The 15,987-nt window shown below is 40.6% G+C and overlaps 1 protein-coding gene across 1 annotated transcript; it reads right to left on the reverse strand.

Moving 5' to 3' along the window:
* Positions 1-6,424: 6,424 nt before the first annotated feature.
* Positions 6,425-15,538, reverse strand: pld3 (phospholipase D family member 3). Its single transcript, XM_070905680.1, has 12 exons — positions 15,395-15,538; positions 13,418-13,518; positions 12,402-12,449; positions 12,140-12,297; positions 11,259-11,439; positions 10,959-11,076; positions 10,124-10,251; positions 9,317-9,514; positions 8,933-9,072; positions 8,259-8,424; positions 8,014-8,113; positions 6,425-7,701 (listed from the first exon to the last, which is right to left on the reverse strand). Exons 2-12 carry the CDS (start codon positions 13,442-13,444, stop codon positions 7,514-7,516), a joined length of 1,452 nt encoding a protein of 483 aa, XP_070761781.1. The 5' UTR covers positions 13,445-13,518; positions 15,395-15,538; the 3' UTR covers positions 6,425-7,513.
* Positions 15,539-15,987: the final 449 nt, after the last annotated feature.

Below are 15,987 nucleotides of genomic sequence, written 5' to 3' on the forward strand. Positions count from 1 at the left end.
TTTTCCAGCATTTCCACTATCTCTACAATGATGGTTATGAGTACAGTGTTATTCTAATGTGCAGTACAGTAAATTATCCATATTAATGACAATAAGATCCAGATAGTACATTCAATTATTTTTCCTTTATTTTTTCTTGCATTGTTCCAGTTAATATATATAAAAGTTTAATGATAATAATGGAAACCCGCAACATCAACTTGATGAAGCCTGCTGTATCTTTATACAGTTACTGATGTGCAGTCGTAATGCTGCAGGTCTCGTCTTGGCTGCTGTGGTGTCCGATGCTGATCATGCCTGTAGGAGAGAGGGAGTGAGAGTCCTTCCATTAACATCAATACTAACACACACAGTATCACAGTGGCTCCCTAAAGGTTACAGAGTTGTTTCAGGGTCATACCCGGGCATGTCACCAGTCTACCTTACACGTGTAGACACACAGAATTCACACTCACATTCACAGGTACAGACATATTAGACTTTCTAATAGACCTATAGTCACATGTAATGCATAATAAGAGACAACTTTTGAGCTTTTTAATCAAAACCTCCTGCCTGCTCGCTCTTATTACTCTCTCAGACGGCAGTGCAGATCAGTTGACAGCATCTACAAATCACACACGTTTTGTTTTAATCACTCAAACGGATACAGGTTTATACCTTTTATAGGTGCAAGTTCACACTCACCTCCAGAGCAACTAAGAATGACTTTAAAGGCTTTACAAAGGCTTTGCAAATTAAGTATCTAAAGTCTCTTTTCATGCAGAAACCTCCAACAGACCACTTGCAAAATCCAACACTAAAATCATACATTTACACCTGCAGATGTATATTTGATGTATTTTGGCCCTATTAGTAGTAGCAATAGTATTATAATTACATATAAATCTTTGAATTGTTAAAAACACATGTTTCATTACTGTCAACTGATGGATTATTATAGGAAGAACCTTTATTAATGATTTACAACCATATTTATAACTGCAGGCCTGATGACTTACAAAGTGAGAAACTTGTGGCCCTTAATTAAGGACTTTCTACATCACCTGTTATGCTAGTAATCTAGCAATCTGTCTTATTATTATAGTTACAACTTATAAAACCTATAACTCTCTCTAAGTCTGTCTTATTAGAGAGTGGTAGCAAAGTCACATATCCTCCATCGTCCATCCTTCGTGACATAACTACATAACATAACAACCAGTTCTGACTTTGTAGTGGAGCCCCAGTTCCCCCCAGACATCAGGCAGGTACGATCAGAACCAGCCATGTTAAGGGACGGGGCTCCACCGTTTACTGTCCGCACCCTCGTCACCACATCTGTCTACTGAGAAGACACTGTGGTAATTAAAGTGCGAATATCTCTGTTTTCACATCATCACATTCACCTCTTGTTCAATTTTGAGTTGAAGAAGTGAGCACAGGGACTGTAGACTGTATAGTGCTCAATGGCATTTTGTATGTTCTCTCTGTTCTCAGCTACAGAGGTGCCACTGCCAAATTTCTGTCATATTTGGTCTCGTATTTTGTCTGTATTCGTGCCAAATTTGTAAACTTTTTGGAAGTCATTTTATTTTTCTCTAAAATAAAGGAAAAACTCAGAAAGACAACAAAACTAACTATCTTGGCAGAAGAAATATAGAAAAAATACAATTTGAAGCCTTCTGTGTGAATTTCCCTGCTTCATTGTGTCTTGATTTTTTCATTGTATTTAATGCTCTGCTATTTTGCCCCTTGTCTCTTCAGTCATGTGGAGTGACGATCATTTTTGTCTTCCTTCATCTTGATTGTTTGTTCTTGCTTTGTGCCGAAGTGTGATATCTCTGCTTGTTTTGTTGCTTGTTCACTGATTGCATCTCTACTTACTGTGCTTTTGAAACTATTTCATCATGTTTTTCTCTCCATTTTTTTCAACTTAATGACTTCACAGATTGACTTGATTCATGAGGAAGATCAATATTGCATGTATTATTTTATCTACAGGTTTTACATTTGGTTGAATGCTTCTTTTTCTTAGTCTTCTTATTGCCATTCTTTATTATTGTGTTTCACGGTTATTGTCTTAATTATTTACTGTTATTACGTTATGTATTACAGTTAACAGGATATCTAAAAAACTACTAAAAATAACTTTTGTCAAAACAAACAACTTGTTGCAGACCACACCCATTTCAGCTTGAACAGATTTTCTGCCATTTTATGGATCCATCAAATGCTGCCAGATCCAGTTAGGATTGGGTATAAAACCTCAACCTGCCTCTCCCACAAAAACACACACACACACACACACACACACACACACACACACACACACACACACATACTTCGTGGGTCATTGGGCGGGTGGGGGCTGGATAGTTTTGGATATTTAACAGGGAGACAGAAATAACCTCTTGGGTTGGGCTCTGCTGCGTTCCACAACCCCCGACGACACTGAATAGTTTACACACTGGGAAGTGACATGTTGGAGGTACCTCAGAGGATGCATGTGTGTGTCCAGGTTTAGCTATATTTGTGAGGAACAGCACTTGACAGCCACTATTCTTGTTAGTTTTAGCCGCTCCTCGGACTGAAAAATGTTGAAAACTGTCAGAGTCAGGGCCAGTAAGACAGAGAGAGAGACCAAGTGTGACGTAAATGGGATGTAACATTGTGAGTCTCATCATAGACTCTACATATTTGAGTTACAACACCACACAGCTCGCTCTCACTCAGTAGTATTTACAGTATCAAAACAGCACTGGTCTGCAGTCAGCAGAGACTGGGTGTGTTTCATTCTCTCATTTAGACACACCCATAAACAGTGGACCAGTAAAGTTTTTGCTCATACACTGTGGACTGATTCAGCTGAAAAAAATTAATAAATATAATAAAAGACAGGATTTAGTAATGTACAAGTGACTGTACAGATCAAAATTGGGTGTAATTAATTGTAATGAGTGCTGTGTGAGATTTGAGCAACACTACTCAGGCTTTTCTGATGATTTTGTTTATATTTAACTAAAATTTGATGATTCTACTGGACTCTAATTTCTATTTGAATACTTGAAGAGCATCTGAGAGACACTGTGAAGTGAAGCGAGGAGAGCTTGAACACTGTGTGACAGTCAGTCAGTTTAAACCTGCACCAATACTGCACACAAGTGTTAGAAATCTGCTACTGCAACACAACACACGCCAAATTACCTCCTGCTTGAAATGATTAAAGGGTGGAAAATAAAAACAGCAAAAATGTGAGTTTAAGATCCGAAATGTGTGCAAAAAATAATCAGTTACAATTCTAAAAAGTTATAGCACTGTTGTTTTACTGCCAACAGGAGGTGGTGGTTGGTGAAGGCTCTCTTTGCATTGGTAGTATTTTATATGTCATTTGTCTGTTTTATTTCAAGGTGTGGGCTCTATTTCAATGCTGCTCCTTGTAAGATTACTAAATTTGGATGTTGTGACAATTTGTCGGCGTTCAGGTGCTTTTAGTCAGAAACAAAAACATGGTCATTGTCAGAAATGAGAAATATGAGCCACTTGTCCTGCAGCAGGAGATTGAGGAGGAGACGTCCAGGGTTTGTAAATGACATTTGTATGACTTATTTAAAATAGAAAGTGCATTGAAGGTAGAATCTTGTTATTGATTGGCTTCTTATTTGATTGATGTAATGAGTGAATACAAAAGTGTACATCAAAACCCATTTGTATACAATGAAAAACATAAACATAACAGGACAAAGCTGTACTGTGCATGGACAGTTGCAGCATGTGAACATGCTGTACCTTAAACAGCCTGGTGAGAGAGACAGCCGAGCAGCGGGACACCGAGGACACCAGCGGGGCTTTAATCTGGGAGAGACAGCAGTTTGAGAGATGACCAACAATTCAACAGTAACGACACAGTACTGTGACATGATACTTTGCATGTTCTCCTCATATTAAAACTTTAATTTTCAACCAACCTGATGCAACATGTGCGCCGCAGCCACCGTTATGTCTCACTCAGGAAGTCCCTCTGAACTATATGCTGTGTGTCTAATAATAGCTCACCAGAGTTGGATTTAGTCAAGGTCAGCTGTAAGTTACACGCCCTATATGGTACAGGAGGACTTGTTGGTGCGTTCACCACAATCAGCACGCTTGATGGGCAGCTGGAGGGAGACGCCAAATGGTTTAAAACCAACCGTCTTATTAAAAACAACGATATGAATCAGTGTTGGAGCTGAAATCGATTTGCTGCCGTATCCTCATGCCTCCCTTTCCTCTGAAGCAGCCGCCCTGGTTTGGAGCTCTGCCTGGAAACTTTGCAGCCTGACCCACCCAGAAAGTCTCCGCTTTGCGCACCGAACAGGCAGCATCTCTCCGCGCAGGAAGAAATACAAACAAGTGCTGCTCGTCCGTGATTTCAGGTGGCGCCAAACACTCTTTTATCAAAACAATCTTCTGTATAAAAGCTGAGAGAAAAAAGAAAATCTCTCCAGCAGTGACACACAGAGCTGTGTGCCGCCATGTTCGCCCTGCTGACCGGTGCCGGCGCCGTTCACGCTCCTCCTCCGCTCTGCTGTGCGCAGACGGAGGCTTATAGGAATGTATGGAGACAGAAAAGCCCAGCAGGTCTATTGTGTTGTGTCTGACAGCTCCACAGCCGAATACAATGCCACAGCAGGCGACCAGAGGACAGCCCAGCTGCCCCGTCACTGTCATGATAATAATAATGATGAGGATCCTACTAATAATAAGAAGAATAGCGGCATATTCAGTGGGGTTAGTAGTAAAGTAATCCTGATGGTGGCTCCCCACTTTAGAGTATTTTGTGTAATATACTGTATATATCATTAATAAAGGACGTTTGGCACTGAATTCAATGTTTGAAACTGTATTTCACCCAGGTGCTTACATTTCAGAGTAGTTTAATTTATCTGTCTGCCTCAGATTTTTGACTCAACATTAGATAAACTTCAAGCTCTGGAGAAGCAGGTGAAGGAGCAACATGGAAGGTCAAGCTAGTTCTCCCAAGCTGAGGCATGTCTCAGGGCCATCCAGGTCCCCAGAATACCCTCCACTCATGGACGGGTTATGAGACAATGGGTCCCAGGGCACACACATGTCAAAAGGTTCAAAAACAGCAGCTTCAGTATTTAGTTCATGCTGAAGATGAAGAGAGGCTGTCTGACTGATCCACAGTGACACTCCTCTGCAAGGATATTATACTAAATGCTACATGAAATATTACAGGAAACCACCAAAGAAAGCCTGAGATGTAAGTTCTACTTTCTTAAAGCAGAGCTGTTCTGCTGTATTTTTATATATGTGGTGCAGCTGTGATATGAAGGAAAATTAAATATGCAATATGGCAGATACTCAACACAAAAGATCAGCATCAGGAGACAAAATGTGATAAGGACATTTGTATTTATAACTGAGCTCTGTGACTTTCCAACAATAGTTGTTAATAACAGTCACTTCAAACAGAGGCTCTGGCCCAGGGGCCGTTCAGTAATCCATCCATGCCCGGGATTAAAGAGAGCCAAAGACTGAAGTGCCATCTCCTACTTTGATCCAACCCAGTTGCTCTGTGTGCAGGAATCATCTTGCAATCATCCGCCTCTCTCCAGCTTTACAACCAAAACTTTCTCCAGGTACAACCTCAGTCCTCTCGCTCACTTTGAGCTCCCTTCTATTGCTTAAGTACATTTAATGGGTAAAAACAGTCGAGCATCACAGCCTTCATCCTGTTTACATGTTTCAGAGAGAGAGAAGGCTGTCCTACAGTAAACAGACCTACTGCACAGGCTTTGAGAAGCAGATGGTTATTTGCAGTGCCGTCAGCTCTACAAACGATTCTGGTTGGTTGCTATGCACCGTGGGGTCAGAGTCAATAAACTTCATTCAAGATCACCTACATACTGTATTTTGGGAGGTTTAAGGACCTCAGGGAAAAGTTTTAGCATTTCTCCACCAGGATTTCTGGCATTGAGGCATGTAGAGAGATAAATTAAAAGTGTGTGAATGTGTTGAATATGTGAAAATACATTCTGGTGGATAATCCAAACTTAGAGTGGCACGGTTGTAATGGCAGGAATTTAGAGTCATGACTTTAGTATTTCTAAAATCATGGCTTTGTTACGGCAGATATCAGCTCATTTACTTGATGAGCCACTCAGTTTGAAACGTTGTATGACATACGTGTGAGACAAACCAGTAGTAAGTGAGTCACACATTCAGGTGTGCAAATATTTTAGTTTTTCCAAGATCAGAATATTCACAAGTAGTGCGTTTACCAGGGCAGGGGATTTGATGAAATCAATAAAAGAGTGGGACAAAGTCCAGTGTCATATCAAGTATTCTTGTTTTCAGTAGCCCCGACCAGGCACTTCATTATAATTGAATATTTGTGTATCAGAGGGCACATGAAGAACTTTAAACAGACTGGAACAGGTTCGATTCAAAGACATTTATTGAGAGTAATTTCTTTACAAAGAGGAAGGAGATAATGATGATAATGTACACAATAACTGCTCCATTTATAAGCATGCTACTACTAGTAAACACGCTTCTTTGGACAGTTGCCATCTCCTCACTAATTGGTAGTTTCAATCACTCCACACAGTGGAAATTAAATTAGTTCATCCCTCATTTACTGCTGCTGACTTAAGCATTAAATTAATCTATTTTAAAAACAGTCCTGAAGACTGAGAGTGGAATTTAAAAAGCCTGCATCTTATTTACAGTTCAGGCACAGCACACCCGATTCCAGCAAACTAAAATGATCAATTAAGAAAACACTCAAACTTTACTTCCTGAGATGAGCTGAGATAAAAAAAAAACTCCCACTGAGGCTGAGGTTGTAGAAATTGCATTGTGGTTGACCTTTAAAACTAGAAAGTGATCAATGATTAGATCACTTGACATGGGTGACTATGGGAGCTGGTTGAAAACATCATTGTGCATAACAACTGGAAACTGAAACAGCTCCTGGAACTGCATGACAGAAACCACATGATTCAATCAATTCAACATGTCTGTTGGAGCTTTTTAAAAGAAACAGTGCCTGTTCATGGTTTGTCAATGCTGGTAACATGTCGCAGTCCATTCTGACTGCCGACAGGAGTTTTGCACTGGTCTGATGTAACAGCAGAGTAACTAATATCTTATCTGACTTGTATAGTTGGAATCCCAGGCCAGCTTTGATAAACACAGCAAAGAGATGCGAAGTAATTCTTGCCTAAAAATCAGACAGAGTAAGACTGGCAGTACTGGGCAGTCTACTGGTTTGATGGCACATTACTCTCTGGTCAAATAGGAGTTTGGCACTAAAGCTTTGATGAACCAGGTTTACTGTGGCCACTCGTCTGTGGCTCATTTCTCTCATGTTCACTGTGTGAACAACTGTTTCAGCTGACTAGTGCAAAATACACAACAATTTGAATACTAAAATGACTGTGCAACTATGGCACTGCAATATGTGTTGAACAGACACCTGTGGTACACTGATGTAGACTGATATTTGCATTATTGGCTGTTGAAACTAACACAACTCTTTGACGTTTGAGTGCTGGGTGATAGGAGTGCTGTAGTCAGAGTCCCAGTCCCTCTCAAACACAGCCTTCAGCTGTGATTGGACGGTTGGCTCCAGGGACTGTGATGCAGTCTGGTTGACAACCAATGCTGAGCCAGCTGTGCTCACAAAGTAGTCACCTGACCAGTTAGATGTACCTGAAGACAGAAAAAAACAAGATTATATTTTAGCCTATTTATCACCTTTTTAAACAAACAAGGCTGATTGGACAGGTGGTACATCTTAAGGGTGAACAATCAGATGAGATTATTATTATTTTATCAATTAAGAGGTTTCCCTTTGAATAAGTGCCACACACTTGAATATTCAGTCAGGTTCATGAGTGGATAGACGCTGTGTGTATTGCAGCTTGATGTGTTAAAACAGCCACTCAAAAGCTAGTTATGTACAACACATGTTGGTATCCAAGTGTTTCACATGAACCGTGCAGTGTGTGTGTGCAGCTTTACCTATGTAGGCTATCTTGTCAGTCACCATGTACTTGTTGTGGTTGACTCTGGCAAAGGGAATCTCCTTCTGCTTGGGACTGGCAGGAACCACAAACAGCCTCTGGATAAGGGGAACAAGAGATCATCAGGTAACTGTTTTCACTACATAAGTATCATAATATGTATAACCTCCTTTCTCTGTGCAGAGGACACAGGACCATGGCCAGGTATTTTTTTTTATAAGGAAACGTGGAGGAGCTACTTACCACCTGGATGTCCAGTTTGCTCTTGGGGTCGTAGACTGAGGCCAGAGACTTCAGGAAGGGAAACATGAGCGGTTGGGTGCTGGCCCAGCAGCTGATCAGCAGACGCACTTTGACCCGCTTCTCGTACCCGACTCGCCTCAGCTGGGTGTCGATGTCTGCCCAGTACCTGCAGAGGGCGCCACATGCAGAGTATGAACACACGGGACATCACATTAACCATGCAAATAAGCCGTGTCCCAATTCTATTTGACATTATTTATCCTCAAATAAAATGCTCAAGAATGCACAATTACTTGATGTTTTCATGAAACACTTGCAGGTTTGCTTTGTGAATTTCCCTTGTTAAATACAGTTTAAATTGAATATAATGTACAGATTTCTGCACAGGTGTTTACGCTCATTTGTACCACATTTTCTAAAAGAACATGCTTTACACAAGTACTTTAGGTTAACTTTGGTTTTAAAACAAGGCTAAGAGTCTTGAGCCAAGCTAGCGGCTCTGGTTATTTACTGTTTACATCTCTGTATATATATATATATATATATTTCAGTCTGGACCAAAGTGGTGGACTGACCATCCATAAAGCCATGACCAAACCTGACCCACATTATCTACAGCAGTTCCTAAGTGACTTCACTAACTCTTCTCAACGTAAGTCTCTGAACAGCTGTACCTTTTAGGATGTGAAAACTCCATGGTGGGCAGGTAGTTCATGACAGCGATGTAGATGAAGCTCTGGGCATCCTCCATCACACTGAGGATGGACTGAAGGTCTGGAGTCCTGCCGGCCGCACAGAAGGACGGAGGGGAACTCTGAGAGAGAGTGATGAAGAAAACGAGAGAGAGATCCGGTAAATGATTTGTTCATTTTTAGCAACATTTTAAACAATACGGGAGCCTTGATAGATGATAAACTAAGGGAGAGTATTGGTCATTAGACGTACACTGGTGTAAAAAGGGGGTTTAGGGCCAGCACTGGGCCTCAGTTGGGTCTGCAATAAAAAAACAAAAAACAAAACTAAAATGTCTCATCCTTCCCTCCCTGTATGTATCTCACCGACAGGTAGACGTTGGACGGCGTGTTGTTGAGTGGCAGCTGGAGGGGCGTGTCCTTGTTGTAGAGGGTGGAGAAGCTGGTGGGCCAAGGTGATGGGATTGACTGACTCTCCCCCAGGAACCAATAGGCTTCAAAGATCTTACCCAGGTCTACAGCCAAACAGCTGCAGTTGTAGACCACCACGCCCAGCTCCTTCACCTGAAGACCAACAGCAGAATATGAACTTATTGTCAATCACAGATTTTTACAGCTTCTGGATTTTAAAATTGTGGTATGTATTAGAAGATTTTGATGTTTAGCATCATTTAATGCCTTCATTAACTACCATAACACTGTGTAAATGATTTTTCAGAACGGAAGAGATGACTGACTACTGATTTGACAGTGACTGAGCAAAAAGCTAAAATTGGGATGTGGTTTGAGATATTGACGACCATCATAGGATTAAAGCAAATTTTAACACGATAACTTCCTCTTAAAAGCAGAAGAAACATAATTCTGCTGGGATCAGGCACCAGGCAACCTTTCATTCAGTTTAGATATCGCCTGGCATCCTTTATTAGACTGGAGCGCTAATACTGAATTCTGAGTTTAAAAAAATAAACACTACTTAATTTCTCTCTCATGATTACTGTGTAAAACACTGATACTGATTCTGATCCACAGAGTAACAACAATATTCAAGTAAACCATTTAAGAAATTCACACTCGCACATATAGGATAAAAAATATGTTTGTGAACCAGGTTACTTTGGTAACACTTGATTCTGACTGATAACCTGTGTGTGTGTGAGTGTGTGTGTGTACCTGTGTGAGGGACCTCCAATCCATGTTGGCACTGCCGATGTAAATGTGTTTCTTGTCCACAACCCAGAACTTTGTGTGGAGGACGCCTGAGGTGAGCTCTCTCATGTTAACTGTCCTGATATCAGCTCCTGACACACACACACACACACACACACACACACACACACACACACACACACACACACACACACACAATTAGTTTTTTTTAACAAATTCAATATCTAAAATGTAGCAATTTTAATGCCAAAAGATTTCAAAGAATCAGTGTTTGTAAAATGTTACATTATTGAATTATCTTTGGAGGAACAGAGTGATGCACCCTATTTAATGTTAAAAAAACAGTGTTCATCACCCCAGTGTAGTTTTTTCTGTATTGCTTAATTTTATTTTATTATTATGAGACTATTTTCTACACACCAGAGAAAATGTTAATATTATTAACATGATATTGATTTCAACCAAATGACTTATAGCCCTAATATTTAGTTTGTATTTGCTCTAAAATTGTTAATAATGTCTTCATATCAATTTGAGATATACGATATATGTTTAATTAAATTGATGTTTAATACAACAAAGTGTGCCCACTGTTATGCATTACATCAGATGAAACTCTTCACACAACTTCTGTAACTCATTTTGTTAGTATTAGTAATAATAATATTGATGGAGTTCTCTCTGTCTCTCCACTGGCGGCTCTTAAATAAAAGCAACTATAATATTGACTGATTGCCTCGGTAAATACAGAACACTGCAGGCTCAGGCTTAACCTAAAGTCAATCAAACATCAGACAGTAGATACATCAGTGTGACACTCGCTGGCATTTAGTGTCACCTGAGTCATTGAGCAGTCTGATGTCGTCTTGCGGTTGACTCCCTTGTGGTGTGTTGACTGCGATACGAACAGAAACTTTCCCCGAAAGCTCAGCTAGTGTCTTCAGGATGGTCTCACCCTGTGCACACAGCAAGAAAAGGATTTTAACGCTGTAAATGTTATTCACACTGATGTAATCAAAAACAAAACTGAAGAATAAAAGAAAAGAAGCCTGTCACTTTTCCCATGTGTCCATTAAACTAATGTTTTGAGAAGTAAAACTCATCCTGTGCTATTTGGACATTCACAGTTTCAGCTGACCTGATTGGCTGTCGGCTCATGAGTGCCGGTGTCTTTGTTAGTGAGCGTCCAATAGAAGGAGGCGATGTCGACACTGCTGCGAGCTTCGCCCATCAGGTTTAACCAGGCCTGGAAGATGGAGGGATGAGTGGTGCTGGAATTAAACTCCAGCCCTTCAGGGATGCTCTCCACCAGAACGATCCTGACACGGGGAAAGAGAGGAAATGGCTTGATGATGATGATGATTAACATCTGTACTCCTGCTTCTGCCTATGGAGTAGAGCTAGAACGAGAAATCGGCCAGAATGATCAGTTGATATTAGCTTATCGCAGATATATTATATGACACGTTGCGTATGTATCAGCCGATAACAAGATATTAACACATCTCATGCCAAAGAAGTGTTTGAGGTAATTTAGAAACAGCGTCACCGTTAAATACATCAAGTTTATTTTTCAACTGTAAAGTGTCCCACTCAGTACATACCATGCCCACAAAACAAACTAATTCAACAATTAACAAAACAATCTCCACTCAAGGTCCACTTACCCGTTTTATTCCATGATACACGCTCATAAGCTCCATAACAAGACAGCAAGTGGACCTTGAGTGGAGATTGTTTTGTCAGCTTCGGAAAGTTTAAATATCTTTAGTTCCAACACAACTGAGCAAACTTCTCCTGTTGATGAAGAGCATGTAATGTGGTTAAAAGCCCAAGAACACGTGAGTGTACCTTGAGTGGAGATGTCAGCTGCTGTTTCCAAGGACAAGAATGAACCATCAAGCTCAACAGTTCTTATAAATTTATGATATGTGCTGCTGTTCATCGTTATTAAATAGTGCCTTCATTATACAACAGCTGTTACAACAGTCGTCCATGTGGGTGCAGATGTTTGCTTACTTGCAGGGGTCTGAGCAGGACTCGGCCTGGGGCAGACGGAGGCTGCTGCTCGGGGCAGGATGGGAGGAGGAAACCCTCGGTATCAGGAGGTTGTAGAGGGCAGTGGTGGCCAGCAGCACAGTAGCCACAGTGGCCAGAGCGATCGCACATCTGGAATACTGGAGGTGGGGGGGATGATCAACGTTCAAGTAAATCAGATTTATCTCTGAATGTCTGTGAGATTTCTGTGGTGAAGTCGTTTGTGTCTGTGTCTGTGACGTACCAGCTGCGTTTTCATGTTGGATTCTTGTCTCCTCTCCACATCCACCAGCTACAGGTATCAGAAGAATACAATAATGAATCATGGGCCCTGTACCACCACATTTCCTACAAGCAAGCTGTGATTAGCAACACCACATCATTTTCTTATTGTTCACTCTCACACGTGTCACTCTTCAAAAGGAGCACCATGTATGAGCAGGAGCACAATTTCTTTGTGGTTGGGAGTAGTGGTGCTTTTTATGTAACATTTAATCCAAATCCAAACTGCTATAATAATTAAAAACTATTAAAATGGATATCATGGCCAAGCAAGGAGAGACTTCACTCTCACTCAACTGTGATATTTGTGATTTGGTCGAACTGATCCTTTAACGGAGGAGGAGAAAGTCCTGGTCCATGACTCTTCATCGGGGTTAAACAGCGAGTAGAGTAACAGTGAGTAAAACTGTGTGTGAAACTACGTGTGTCAGTTGTTAATGTTCAGGGTATTTTTCAAATTCCCTGACTTCCTCCTCTTGGCAGTGTGTCTTACTGTACATGCCCATGACAGTACAGGAACTCAGTGACCAGTGGAAACCCTGGTAAAGCCAAAGGGATTTTTTTTTTGCGTCCAGTATAAGATATGATTTACAGAATTGAACACAAATAACAACATTTATGAAAAACAGAAAGCATACAGTGCAAATCATTCGGGATGCATCAATTAATCTGTAAATATTTTGTAAATTCATCAATTCATCTTTTAGTGCACAAAATGTCAAAATTAAGATGCCAGTCTCAAGTTACACAAAGTGATGTATTCAAAATGTTTATTTTTCTGACTCAAAAACAAACATCAAAGGTGATCAGTGAATCCTCACGTTAGAGAAGATTTACCCAGTAAATGTTTGGTATTTTTACTTGACAACTACTTTAAACAGATAATCAAACCCAATCCAAAGAGGAATTATTCATATTATATAATATTCATAATACTGTAGTTGATTCATTTAACAAAAGCACCTGAAAGCACCTTACCTGGTTATAAACCATGTCTGTCTTCATTTTCAAAGACAAAATGACATCTGATTTGATAGAGATCAGTAGTGTCAGCTCAGGTCAGGTGATGCTCCGCGGCTCTGAGACCAAACAGAGGAACAAGAAAGTTACATCGTGTCTTCGTGTTTCTGTGGCAAAGACTCTACGTATGACTCGATACTGAAGCTACACAAGGAAACTTTTACATGTTGGCAGCAAGAGGAAAACATTTTAAATTCATGACAGGGAAATCTTTTGGTATGACATCAGTAAACTGCACTCAACACACTGATTTACCAACCAAGGTATAGGTGGGGATTTAATCCAGTTTTCAAAAAATATATAAAATGAATTTGACAACTAAATCATTGAGGAAAAGGGGCATCTACATAGTTTCTGTTACCAATCTCAAACACCATTGTCTCTCTTCTGCCTAACCTTTACAGACTTGACAAAGAGAAGGCTCTAGATGTTTTCAACAGCACAGACAGAGAATAACCTGCACAGCTCATCTCTAGCACAAAGACACACGGCTCCAGCTGCTGACAAGCTGCATGCAGGTCGGCCGGGGCAGCCGGGGGCCGAGCTCACAACCACCAAAAACATCCTACATCAAAAAAAAACGTTTACTGGAATCCGACGTCTCCTGATTTATGAGGAAGTATGGAAGCCTAAATGCTGACAGCAGCAGTGTGACTCAGTAAAGCTTCTGTACCTCAGAGCTGATAGTCACAAGAGTTTGTGTCTCCTCACAAAAACACGTGACGCATTACGGCTGCTGGAATAGGAACATACAGTGGACTGGACTGTTAGATAAAAGCTTTTTGGTTTCGGATCACACGGAAGAATTTGGACATTTGTATGTCCCACACAGTCCTGAGGACACAGGCTCTGCAAATGTATTGAATGTAACATATTTTTGCGACTGGCTTTCCTTCCTTTCCTGCCATACCTGTCCTCAGTGAGCAAAACACGTACGCTGCTTTAGTTCAATGTTCTCATCATGTTTGCTTAACAACAGGGAAGAAATAAGAGAGACATTTTCGTTAACATGAACACTCACACAAAACGGTTATGATTTAAGCTACTGCGTGGTATTCAAAACCAAGCAATGCCGAGTTACACAGAGTCTGGAATAAGGAAGAGAGACATTTTGAAATCTGATATATTTCATATCTACAGGCCTATCTCTCTTGGTCATACTGTTGGATCAAGATTCTGTTAAGGAACACCTTGAGGCTGTAACGCAGTTCACACAGATTTTCCAGAAGCACTTGTGAAACATAGTGAATATAGTGTAATTAACTAATTACTTAAATTATTGTTGGGTATTTTCTTTAAATGGCTGAAATATTTTAATCCTGGTTCAACCATGTAAAGCCCTTTGTCACTTTATTTTCAAAATGGCCGTATACACAAGGTTTATTATATATTCTATTATATTATTCATTCAAAGTAAACAAAAAAAGCTTGAAGTGACTTTGGCAGAGTGTGCCAGATCTTTTAGGTCTGACTACCACTCATAGCAGAGGACAAAGGAGGCTTGTTTATCTGCTCAGAGGGACAAACTACATTAGAGAAAACAGCTTAGAGAGGAACAAGCGACTCAAGAGTTTTGGCTCAAGTTGTCGAGGGGAGGGTGAGCCGGATAAAATTACACCATTATCAAATTACCCAAACAAAAATAATTACTTTGTGAACTTCAGCGTAACGTTAGATAACTTTAACACAGTATTAGCTAAAAAGCTAAAAACAGTGTAGCAAAGATTTAAAGTTCTTAAAAACACATTAGGTTAAGAAGTAATTGATCCGCAATAAAGTTAAGGACAATAACGTAATATTGTATGTTTAACAGTGCCATTATTCCCATTACTAAACCGTAAACTTACACTGTAACAAGCGTTTGGTTTACTGAGCAGACGGAGAGTCGCTGACAACAAAAACAACTCACTTTCAGCTGTAAAACTGTCGGCCCACCTGTTATCATGCGTCCAGGTTAATCAAAATCCCGCATATATCAGCGTCGACGTCTGTTCTTTACACATAATAACATTAAGGTTGTTGTTTCACTGTTAAATGCACGGAAAACGAAGAAGTAGCTCACAGCGTTGTTAACTTGTCCATTTGTGTACAGACGGGACAGTGAGCGGGGAGATCATGTGATCCCAGTCGGCCAGCCAATTGGAAGGGAGCTATCGGCGTGACGTTGCACAGACGAGTTACAGTAATGCAGTTCTCCATTTGACCACCAGATGGCGCTGTACACCCATGGCAGCCACACAAACCAGGCAAATTGCCATTATGCATGATGACGGTTTGTCTCAGTGGGCGTCCAGTGGGCAGGGTCTCACCTGACCTCTGACCTGCACTTCCAGGATGAAGTTCACCTGCAGTTCCTCCAAGTAGAACAGGTAAGAAGAAGCAAAGTGTAACTTTTCAGTCTAACCCCTCAAGTAGAGGTGTTATGAAACACTGGTATGGATGCACAAGCTGCAGATAAACTCAGAGGAAAGATTAACATTCACAAGATATTACTGCTAACGCTTGGAGTCAGTGGAGAGCAGCAACAT

Source organism: Enoplosus armatus, chromosome 5 (genome assembly GCF_043641665.1).
Source record: "Enoplosus armatus isolate fEnoArm2 chromosome 5, fEnoArm2.hap1, whole genome shotgun sequence".
Classification (NCBI taxonomy): Eukaryota; Metazoa; Chordata; class Actinopteri; order Centrarchiformes; family Enoplosidae; genus Enoplosus; species Enoplosus armatus.

Excerpts from the sequence above, each read along its gene's own strand:
- pld3 (XM_070905680.1), bottom strand. The coding sequence starts at position 13,444 with ATGAAGACAGACATGGTTTATAACCAG. Across the intron at positions 12,450-13,417 it reads CAGACATGGTTTATAACCAG|CTGGTGGATGTGGAGAGGAG; the intron begins GTAAGGTGCTTT and ends TGATACCTGTAG. Across the intron at positions 8,425-8,932 it reads GAGTTTTCACATCCTAAAAG|GTACTGGGCAGACATCGACA; the intron begins GTACAGCTGTTC and ends CGCCCTCTGCAG.